The 12,239-nt window shown below is 45.9% G+C and overlaps 1 protein-coding gene across 1 annotated transcript in view; it reads right to left on the reverse strand.

The window, feature by feature from the left end:
• bean1 (brain expressed, associated with NEDD4, 1) overlaps nt 1-12,239 on the reverse strand; it is a 104,362-nt gene that overhangs the window by 18,616 nt on the left and 73,507 nt on the right. The window contains exons 4-5 of the mRNA XM_043706544.1: nt 11,268-11,477; nt 2,911-3,052 (exon numbers count right to left, since the gene is read on the reverse strand). Of these exons, the coding sequence (XP_043562479.1) occupies nt 2,911-3,052; nt 11,268-11,477 (352 nt within the window). The remainder of the gene's footprint in view (nt 1-2,910; nt 3,053-11,267; nt 11,478-12,239) is intronic.

The raw sequence follows: 12,239 nt of genomic DNA on the forward strand, positions 1-12,239 counted from the left end.
CATCTCAGCTTCCTCCAGTGGTCCCCGGCATTTCAGATACTAGTCTTGATTAATTCCACATGACATCAAGAGATGGTTGGAGGCACTGGATATTGCAAAGGCTACAGGCCCTGATAACATTCTGGAAATAGTACTGAGGTCTCCAGAACTTGCTGCTCCCCTGACCAAGCTGTTCCAGTACAGTTGCAACTCTGGCATCTATCTGACAATGTGGAAACTTTTTTTTATTCACTTGTGGGACATGGGCATCACTGTCTGGCCCAGCATTTATTGCCCATCTCTAATTGCCCCTTGAGAAGGTGGGGGTGAGCCGCCATCTTGAATTGCTGCAGTCCATCTGCTGTAGATAGACCCACAATGCCCTTAAGGAGGGCGTCTCACTACTCCATCGACTGTAATGATTCAAGAAGGCAACTCACCACCTCTTTCTCTGGGGCAATTAGGAATGGGCAACAAATACTGGTCCAGGCAGCAACTCCTGTATCATGAAAACAAATACAAGGGAAACCATTTCAAGGCTCCTTAGAAAACAATGGGCACTGAACCAAAGGTGGAGATGTTTGCCCATGTGACTAAATGTTTATTCAAGAGGTAGGTTTTAAGGAACTTCTTAAAAGCGGAGAGGGGGAGAGCGATGGAGACATTTAGGGAAGGGATTAGTGAACAAAAGGCCATAGCAGCTGATGACATGGCTGTTGTGTGTTGTGAGGTTACATGATAATCATAGAAAGGAAGGGAAAAAAGAGAGGTCAAGAATGGAATGGAGGGAACAGAAGATCAGAGAAAATGGGGAAGGAAAGAAAGTAGACTGAAAGAGGGCAAAAGGAGATAAAGAGATGGGGAGAAAGAACAGATGAAAATAGTGAAATTGAGGAGAATGAGAAAAATGAGGGGGGAAAGTGGAGAGATAAGGAGAAAATGGGAACAGTGAGAGAGGAGTGAAGAGAAAGAAAGAGAATACAGCAAACAGAGAAGAAAAATGGGAAAGAAAAATAACCAGCAAGATGCTGCACCTATCACATTTTTGATGGTATGTGAATTTAAGTGCTTGCATGATGCCGGGTATGTAGACTGGTACATCACAAGGACTGATGGGTTGAATCAGACTGCATTTCCCTTCGGCTGTTTGCAATGAGCAAAGGCACAACTAACCTGTGCTTGTAAAACTCACACTGCAGTGTCTAACATTTGTTGTGAGTCTGCAATTGGACAGCATTTGCTGTAAAGTCCTGAGTGTGTGGCTAATTACACTGACAACTAAGTTAGGATTGTTAGCCAGACTTGCAGTGTGGTCTCTCTGTGTGCACTAGAAGCTACATAAATTAATATACTGAGCCCTGTACTTTGCAGACAGAAAGAACACATACACACACTGTGCCTGTTTCAATGCAACAAAATAGGTGACTGCCTATTGCTGGTTCATTGCCCTGATGCCCTGATCAATCAAGGTCAAATGCCTGGTTTAAAATTTAAACAATGCCTAGCAGTTAACTGTCATTCAGCATTATTGGTTGCATTCTTAATAGCAAAGCCTCTACCAATCAGGGTCCACTAGCCAACCAATCAACACTCTCCTCTCACCCAGTGTAGATATTGACTTTCCCTTTGAATTGGTATTCTTGAGAACTATCCTGATGAGTATGAGACAAAATAAGCTTTGACAAACCTTTTCAGCAATGCTCAAGGTCTGCATAAGTAAATGGTTATTTGAAAGAAAGGAGGAAAGAGGAGTCCAGTGGTTAGATATTGATGGACTTTGGGATGGAGAAGGGGAGTTTGCAGGACAGTCATTGCTTGTGAACCATTGACGTCTTTTTGGCTATATGTCTCCGTGAGTAGGATTACAGAATCATATATACACAGGTGGAGGCCATTCAGCCCACTGTGCGTATGCTGGCTCTTGGAAAAAGCAATGCAGTTTGGAGAGATGGTAGTCTAGTGATATTATTAGTAGACTATGAATCCAGAAACTCTGGTAATGTTCTGCAGGGTCTGAGATAGATGGTAGAATTTGAATTCAATGAAGAGGTCTGGAATTAAGAGTTTAATGGTGACTCTGGTTGATTGTTGGGAAAAAACCCATCTGGTTCATTAATGTAATTCAGGGAAGGAAACTGCCATCCTTACCTGGTCTGGCCTACATGTGACTCCAGACCCACAGCAATGTGGCTGACTCTTAACTGCCCCCTGGGTAATAAATACTGGCCTGGTCAGAGGTGGCCACATCTTGTGAATGAATAAAAGTAAGCTCACTTCTCTGCTCTTTCCCGATAATGCAAAGGGTTTCCCTTTCAAGTAGTTATTGCTTGTGGCTTGTCATTGGAAATGGTAGTCAATACTGCATCCAAGAAACCTTTCAAACCTTATTGACATTGAACTCCCAGGAAATTTCTGCCTTTCAGTCAGCTGAAAGGAGGGAAGCTACAAAGCTTTGAAACATAGGTTGGAGGTAAAGACTTGGAAACTCATTAGTTCTTTGCTTAGTATGAGAGAGCAGCTCATCTAGATAGAATCATAGAATCCTTACAGTGTAGAAACAGACCCTTCAGCCCAACAAGTTTGCACTGACCCTCCAAAGAGTAACCCACTCAGACCCATTCCCATACCCTTTTATCCTTTATTTACCTCTGACTAATGCACCTAACCTACACATTGCTGAACACTGTAGGCAATTTAACATGGCCTGTGGAAGTCTTTGGACTGTGGGAGGAAGCCAGAGCATTCAGCAGACACGGGGATGATGAGCAAACTCCTCACAGACAGTTGCTCGAGGCTGGAATCGAACACAGGTCCCTGGCACTGTGAGGCAGCAGTGCTAACCACTTTGCCACTGCGCTGCCCCATATCTGCTTCTATTTCCTTCACTTTCTGTTGCAGGGAACAGCAGGCCCAGACTGGGCAGATACTCACTGTGGAGGTGAATCCTGATACATCACATTGATCTGGGACAGTGTCTCAATGTAGGAATCAAAATCGAAAGTGGGGGGATACTCTTCGATACAAGTTGATTGCAGCTCTCCAACAGATCCTCCAAATGAGAAACCATCTGGGGCTGTGGGATAGAAACATAGAGACTAGGTCAAGCTGTGTATTATGATCTCGGTTCAGTAACATAGGAGTGATAAAACTGGGCTAATAATTCACAGATAATAATTCAAACTCAGTGGGGGAGACAATGGCCCAATGGTATTATCGGTAGACAATTAATCCAGGGACCCTCGTAACGGTCTGGGGACCCAGGTATGAATTCTGTCACACCAGTTGGTGGAATACGGACTCAATGAAAAATTTGGAATTAATAATCTACTGGTGATCATGAAACCAATGTCGATTATCAGGAAAAATAACATCTGTTCACTGATGTCACAGATTCCTAGGGTTGTACGGCACAGAAACAGACCCTTTGGTCCAACTCATTCGTGCCAACCAAATATCCTAAATTAATCTAGCCCCATTTGCCAGCACTTGGCCCACCTCCTGCTAAACCCTTCCTATTCATATACCCATCCAAGTGCCTTTTAAATGTTGCAAATGTGCCAGCTTCCACCACTTCCTCAGGCAGCTCATTCCATACACGTACCACCCTCTGTGTGAAAATTTTGCTCCTTAGGTTCCTTTTAAATCTTTCCCTCTCACCTTAAACTTATGCCCTCTAGTTTTCGACTCATCATCACTGGAAAAAGACCTTGGCTATTCTCCTTATCCATGCTCCTCAGGAGTTGATAAACCTCTATTAAGTCACCCCTCAGCCTCTGACACTCCAGGGAAAACATCCTATTCAGCTGCTCCTTATAGCTCAAACCCTCTAACCCTGGGAACATCTTTTTAAATCTTTTCTGAACCTTTTCAAATCTAACAATGTCTTTCCTATAGCAGGGAGACCAGAATTGCACACAATATATCAGAAGTGGCCTAACCAATGACCTGTACAGCTGCAACATGACCCCCAACACCTACGCTCAATGCACTGACCAATAAAAGCAAGCATACCAAATGCCCTCTTTGATTTAGTGGCAAGGATGTTTTACATTCACTCGAATCGGCAGATGTGGGTTCATATCTCATCTGAAGAGATGGTTCCTCTGACAGTGCAGTGCTCCCTCAGTGCTGATCTGGAGTCGTATCCATGGAATTTCTGTCCAATCTCTGGAGTGGGAATTTAGCCTTATGATTCAGAGGTAAGTGGACTACCAACCAAACCACAACTGGCACGAAGAGGATTCAACCATATTGGCATAGTGAGGCATGGCGCAAATGAGGTACAAGAACAACCATGATGTTACTGAATGGCAGAACAGGCTCAAAGGGCACAATGGCCTACTCCAGCTCCTGATATGTCCTTGTGTTTATTTTAGGTTTATATGAGGGGTTAGGACAGACAGGAGCTCTCTACTGTGGTACCACAAGGAAGCTAAGGGTGTCCCCCATTACCCAGTAGAGATTGCACGCCATGCTGCCCAGCAAGCCCACTTTCACCCCAACCTTTACCTGTTGGCAGATACCATTCTATGCACTGGGACTGTGATGTCCCACTTCCCCCTAGACTCTTTCACTCTGGATGGATACTGATCCTCAGCAGGACCCACAGGAGCGGTGATGAGGGGTTTGCTCATTCCGAATCCCTACGGTTGCCCCATTTCCAAACTTGCTTACACTCTTCCCTTGTGCCATACTTCACACTGGCCCATTGGGTCTGTCTTTACTAAGTTCCATAAACAACAACATTTGGCATGTGTAGTTACAAGAGGTCATCAAACTGGAATGTTAACCCTGTTTCTCTCTCCATGGCTGAGGAATTCCAAATATTTCTGTTTATTTTTGACAGAAGCAAAATGTTTTGACAAACCAGAGAAGGAGATATGATTGCAGGTGACCAGTGGCATGGCCGGAGAGCTGGGCATTGGCCAGTCTTTAAGGAGGACATGGAGGTAAAGAGGTTCAGGGAAGGGATCCTAGTGTGTGGAGCCCAGGCACCTGAAGGCATGGCCACCAAAGAGAGAGAGATTCATGTTGGCAATGGGCAGGAGGCCAGAGCCGACAGTGTCTGGAGGCTTCAGAGGGCTGCAGGTTACAGAGAAAGGGAGGGACGAGGTCATGGAAAAGCATTATAACAAGTATAAGACTTTTAAAATTGTGCCATTGTCAGATTAAGCTGAGGATGGAGAGTGAGGTGTTGATGGAAAAACTGAGGACTGCAGATGCTGGAGATCAGTGTCAAGAGTGTGGTGCTGGACAAACACAGCAGGTCAGGCAGCATCCGAGGAGCAGGAGAACCGATGTTTCGGGCATAAGCCCTTCATCAGGAATGGGGTGTTGATGGATGAATGGGGCTTGGTGTGAGTCATAATCTAAAGATACAGGGTAGGCCTTAAGGACTAAAAATAAGGAGAACCCTACGATTGATGTGGAATTCTTTGCAATATGAAATGGCTCAGTTGAACAGTGAAAGTCTTCAAGAATAAGTTAGATATAGTTCTTCTTGAAGAATATTGGGGAAAGAATATTGGGGAAAGCAGGAACAGGGGACTGATTTGGATGATCAGCCATGATCACGGTGAATGGTGGAGCAGGCTTGAAGGGCTGAATGGCCTAATTTCTATTTTTTATGAGTTAGGATATGGGCAGCAATGTTTCCCATGAAATGAAACATCACTGGTTTGTGAATCGTGCAAAAGAAAATAAGAGATTGCCTGAAGTGGAGGGAACTGTCACACAGGATGAGAAACATCTATAAAACCCAGGAAATGACTGGCAGTTTTAACCAGGATCATGGGCCTTCATTCAGAATCTCCATGGCAACCATTGGATTCTGGTAGGCATGAGAGGTCAATGGAATCAAAAACCACATGAGTGAGTCCCTATTGGTCACAAGCCGTATTCCTGTCACTTGTTCCTCAGTCAATATTGGACGACGTTTAACAGAGAAATTGGCAACATTGGACAGCCTGGTTTTCCTCAGGAGGCAGTGATTCTGGATTAGAGTGGTGCTGGAAAAGCACAGCAGTTCAGGCAGCATCCGAGGAGCAGGAAAATCGATGTTTCGGGCAAAAGCCCTTCATCAGGAATACCCGAAACGTCGATTTCACTGTTCCTCGGATGCTGCCTGAACTGCTGTGCTTTTCCAGCACCACTGATCCAGAATTTGGTTTCAGCATCTGCAGTCATTGTTTTTACCCTCGGGAGGCAGTGAGCTTGCTGGCTCTAGTATAATTCAGTCATTAATGGCTCCCACATCTACGCAGCACCTTCAAGAAGGTTTGATCTCAACCGACAGTGACTGAGATAGATTACACCCAAAATTAACAGCAGGAGAGTTCAATGATGTTAGTAATCATTTTGAACATCATGCTCAGCAAACTTTTCAACCATATTCTATTTCCTCAGGACAGAGTAAACCTCATTTCATACTCACACAATCTTCAGAAAATATAGCCAAGAGGCCATTTAGCCATTGAATCTGTGCTGACTCTGACCAAGACCAGCCAAGTAATTCCACAGCTCATTCTTTGCCCATATCCCAGCAAGGTGCATTCCTTCAAACATTTATACAGTTTCCTACAAAAAGTTACTGTCGAATCTATCTTTATCACCCTATCAGGCAGCCCCAAATTGTAACCACTCACTCTCACCTCCAACTAAGGACATTGAGAGGTGAAATAGTTTAAATTATATAGGCCTTTGGTGTAAGGTGAATTTTGATGAAGTTTTGCAATATAGAAGCTCCCTCTGCACTGTCCCTATCAAAGTACTCTCAGGACAGTACAGCATGGGGTTAGACACAGAGTAATATTCCTCTATACTGTCCCCCATCAAACATAAAAGGGCAGATACAGCACAGGGTTAGAAAGAGAATAAAGCTCCATCTACACTGTTAAACTGAAATCAATCCTTCCTCTTTTCTTATAAACTGAAAGTAATGTTTGCTCCACTCTGTCCCTACCAAACACTTCCAGGACAGGGACAGCACGGGGTTAGATACAGAGTAAAGCTCTCTCTACACTGTCCGCCATCAAACACTCCCAGGGCAGGGACAGCATGGGGTTAGATACAGAGTAGAGCGTCCTCTACACTGTCCCCCATTAAACATTCCCAGGGCAGGGACAGCATGGGGTTAGATACAGAGTAAAGCTTCCTCTACACTGCCCGCCCCATCAAACATTCCCAGGACAAGGACAGCATGGGGTTAAATACAGAGTAAAGTTCTCTCTATGCTGTTCCCCCATCAACCACTCCCAGGACAGGGACATCACGGGGTTAGATACAGAATAAAGCTCCCTCTACACTGTCTGCCCCATCAAACATTCCCAGGACAGGGACAGCATGGGGCTAGATACAGAGTAAAGCTCACTCTACACTGACCCTATCAAACTCTCCCAGGACAGGGACAGCATAGTGTTAGATACAGAATAAGCTTCCTCTACACTGTCCCCCTTCAAACACTCCCGGGATAGGGAAAGCACAGGGTTAGACACAGAGTAAAACTTCCTCTACACTGTCCCCATCAAACAGTCCTAGGACAGGGACAGCACGGGGTTAGATACAGAGTAAAGCTTTCTCTACACTGTCCCCATCAAACACTCCCAGGACAGGGACAGCAATGGGGCTAGATACAGAGTAAAGCTTCCTCTACACTGACCCCATCAAACTCTCCCAGGACAGGGACAGCACGGGGCGAGATACAGAGTAAAGCTCCCTCTACACTGACCCCATCAAACTCTCCCAGGACAGGGACGCGTGGGGTTAGACACAGAGTAAAGCTCCCTTTAGGGTTAGACACAGAGTAAAGCTCCTTTACATTGTCCCCCATCAAACACTCCCAGGACAGGGACAGCACGGGGCTAGATACAGAGTAAAGCCTCCTCTACACTGACCCCATCAAACTCTCCCAGGACAGGGACAGTATGGGGTTAGACACAGAGTAAAGCTCCCTCTACACTGACCCCCATCAAACGCTCCCAGGACAGGGACAGCACGGGGCTAGATACAGAGTAAAGCTCCCTCTACACTGACCCCATCAAATTCTCCCAGGACAGGGACAGTACGGGGTTAGACACAGAGTAAAGCTCCCTTTACACTGTCTGCCATCAAACACTCCTTGGACAGAGACAGCATGGGGTTAGATGGAGTGTCAATGGCAGGTTGCAATGACTGATGAGTGGGTGGCAGGTTTCTTTGGGCCCAATAAATTGATTGCAAAGCATAAAATTATTTCCTTGCAGTGTTAATTAAGAAGCCAGATGATTTGATGTACTATCAGAGAAATAAATCAGGATTGTGATTATTCTCAACAATATTGAACAGGCAATGCAGGCTGTGTACAAAAAAAACAAACTGGGCAAATGGAGCTCGGGTCTATCGAACCTTCCAAACTCAGAGCAGCTCCTGTCAGTGTCCTTGAACCATTTGAGGTGATCAGCTGCAGAAATGGTTTGCAAAGCAGCAGTTAGGGACCTCTGGAGTGCCACGTGTGACCCATTCAGCTCGATTGGTGGTGACCTCTGCAAATTTATCTCAGGGTCATCACTGCATACATTACAGAGCTTGACAGTCCCCTGACAGTGTTGTTCACAGACTCCTGGCTCAACCAGCTTCACAACTCTATTCAATGCCTGTGCATTTTGGTAAGATCGAGTGATTTATTGTTAGTCTCTGCCTGCTCTGGGACATGCTGAAGGTGTTGTGTCAAGGATTGCATTAAATATGGCTTGTCTAGAATCGTGTGCCACGGGTAATTGTTTACCATATCTATGAGGCTATGACAGGTTCCTGCCTATAAACATACTCAGTGACTGACTGCTTCTCTTGTAATTATAAGTGCTCTGCTCTCTGACCTTCTGGCTTTGGTAAATTTGACCTCTTTGGAAACTCTGTTGTTTCCATGTTCCAGTTCACACTGAATCCTATTTACCCATCAAACACTGTTCCAGAAATGCCTCGATCTTAATTTTCTCACCTTTGTTTGCAAATTCCTCAGTGGTCTTTCTCCTCCCTACCCCTGTAACCGCCTCCAGTCCCTACACTCCTCCTTATCCCTGTAACCCTATCTAGTCCCTCCATCTCTCCCTATCTCTGTAACCTCCTCCAGCCCCTCCATCCCTCCCTATCTCTGTAACCTCCTCCAGCCCCTCCATCCCTCCCTATCTCTGTAACCTCCTCCAGCCCCTCCATCCCTCCCTATCTCTGTAACTCTTTGTGCCACTCCCTCTCCCTCCATTCCCTTAAAGCCTGCTCTCTAACTGTGCTCTCTCTCTCTGCTCCCCCAGCCGCTGTCCCGTTTGACGATGATAAGATCGTTGGTGGGTATGAGTGTGCCAAGAACTCAGTGCCTTGGATCGTCTCCCTGAATGTGGGTTACCATATGTGTGGTGGTTCGCTGATCAGCTCCGACTGGGTGGTCTCGGCTGCTCACTGTTACTCCAGGTACGGGGACGCTGTGGTACACACAGCTCAGAGGTACAGCCTGGTACTGCCTGTCTCTGTCAGCCCTCAGCCCCTATACCCCCACCCTGTAACCCCCTCCAGCTCCCGCACCCCCTCCCTATCCCTGTAACCCCCTCCAGCCCCTACACCACTCCCTATCCCTGTAACCTTCTCCAGTCCCTACATCCCTCACTATTCCTGTAACCCCCTCCAGTCCCCTCAGATCTCTGCAGTCCGCTATTTCTGCTCCCTCGGTGTTGCCAATTTGCTCTGTTTGCTGGTGAGCCCAATCTCTCACTGCTACATTGTCTCCCAAAACACCACTGCCTCTCCATCAACATTCCCAAACCCCCACCCCTGCCACCACTGTTAGTATCCTGGGGGCTTTCCACTGAGCAGAAATGGAACTGGACTTGCCAGATAAACACAATGGCTACAAGAGCAGGTCAGAGGCTAGGAATCCTGTAGCGAGTAACTCACCTCCTGACTCCCTAAAGCTTGTCCACCATCTACAAGGCACAAATTAGGAGTGTGGTGGAATACTCCCCACTTGGGACAGCACAGTGGCTCAGTGGTTAGCATTGCTGTTTCACAGCCCCAGGGAACCAGGTTCAACTCCACCCTCAGGTGACTGTCTGTGTGGATTTCTTCCTGTGATCTGGGAATTACAAGGTTAGGGTTGGGATAGGGATAGGATGCTCTTTGGAGGGTGGGTGTGGACTTGCTTCCACACTGTAGGGATTCCATGCTTTTTGGAATCACTTGTCTGGATGGGTTCAGCTCCAACAACTCTCAAAAAGCTTAACACCATCCAGGACAAAGCATCCTGCTTGATTGATACCACATCCACTCCCTGCAACACCAACATGCAGTAGCAGCAGTGTGTACCATCGACAGGAAATTCACCAAAGCTCCTCAGACAGCACCTTCCAACCCACACCCATTCCATCTAGAAGGACAGGGGCAGCAGATATATGGGAACACCACCTCCTGCAAGTTCCCCTCCAAGCCACTCACCATCCTGACTTGGAAATATATCTCTGTTCCTTCACTGTCGCTGGGCCAAATTCCTGGAATTCCCTCCCTCAGGGCATTGTGGGTCTACCAACAGCACATGGACTGCAGCAGTTAAGAAGGCAGCTCACCCCCACCTTCTCAAGGTGCAACTAGGGTTGGGCAATAAATGGTGGGCCCAGCCAGCGATGCCCACTTTTGTTGATGCCCACTTTTGTTGTGTGAGTGTGTGGATTGGATATGAGTGTGTGTGAATGGTGTGAGTGAGTGTATTACAGTGATGCCTCTTTCTCTCTAACGGGAAAGGTTGAAGTTTTGGTTTGTACTCTCAGCACAAAGATCACCAAGATCCTGATTTGTTTTCACTTGAACATTGAAGGATGAGGGGGCTGACCTGATAGAGGTTTCCAAAGTTATCAGAGGCATGGATAGAATGGTTAGTCAGAGTTTTATTTTTTCCAGGATAGAAATGTCAATTACTAGGGGACATAGATTGCAGGTAAAAAAGGATGAAAGTTACATCATGTTGGCAGCTGTCTTTTGGAGCACGTCCCTACACTTGCTGAAAGTTTATATGAGATGTGAGAGGCAGGTGGTAAGGGCCTTGTATGAGCTGTCAGAGGAGGTGGTGGAGCTGGATGCAATAGCAACGTTTTAGAGGCATCTTGACAGGTACGTGAAACAGGAATAGAGGGATACGGACTACGTAGAGGCAAAAGGATTTTAGCTTAGAAAGGCATCATGTGTTGGTATAGACTTGGTGGGCCGAAGGGCCTGTTCCTGTGCTGTGATGTTCTTTGTTCTTCCAGGCTGCAATATGCAAAGGGACTCACCGTAACTTGCCTCGGTCCTGAGATTAGAGTTTCCTAAACGACTGTCTTTTCTCAAGCTTCCGACAATGATGGTCATGCAGGACAGGAAGAGCACTAGTCCAATCACGATACCTGCCACAACCAGCGGTGACACCAGCAAATTGGCATCATTGCTGCCATCCATGTAGTGTGAATATCCACTGTGGCCTCCACTCTGGTTTGACTGAATCTCTGAATATAGAGAGACAAGGTTTTAGAGAGAAGAATTCTAAGTCAATGTTCAAAGATTACCCAATTGTTTTTTCAATCCACCAAACGAGATGAAGGTTACATCATATTGGCAGCTGTCTTTTGGAGCATGTCCCTACACTTGATCTGTCATTGACTGAAAAAAACATCAAAAACAGAAGCATGTTTTGCATTCCCACAGAGAACTCCCCCCCAGCAACTCTTGTACTCTCATTTCTGATCAAGGGTTTGAAAGACCATCTATTCAAAAGCCAACAAGTGTATATGTAGTGGAGCCAAACCTTCAATGAAAGAAGGAGCCTGTTTCTAAAGAGAGACTTGCACCATCTCAGAATATACCAAAATGCTTCATTCTCAATGAATTTTTAAAAATAAAGTTGAAACTTGCTGAAAAGAATGAGACAATTGCTGTTTTGCACTCAACTGGACAAATTTCCTCCTTTCTCATATTCTTTAATGTCTCTAACCTGTCACCAAAAGCCTTCTGATAATCTAAGTATGCTATATTCATTGGCTGTCTTAGAGTCATAGAATTCTCATTGTGTGGAAACAAGCCCTTCAGCCCAGCAAGTCCATACCGACCCTCCAAAGAGTATCCCACCCAGACCTATTCCCCTATTACTCTACATTACCCCTGACTAATACACCAAACTGACACATCCCTGAACACTATGAGCAATTTAGCATGGCCAATTTATGTAACCTGCACATCTTTGGAATGTGAGAGGAAACCAGAGCACCCAA

This window comes from Chiloscyllium plagiosum, chromosome 17 (genome assembly GCF_004010195.1).
Source record: "Chiloscyllium plagiosum isolate BGI_BamShark_2017 chromosome 17, ASM401019v2, whole genome shotgun sequence".
NCBI lineage: Eukaryota > Metazoa > Chordata > Chondrichthyes > Orectolobiformes > Hemiscylliidae > Chiloscyllium > Chiloscyllium plagiosum.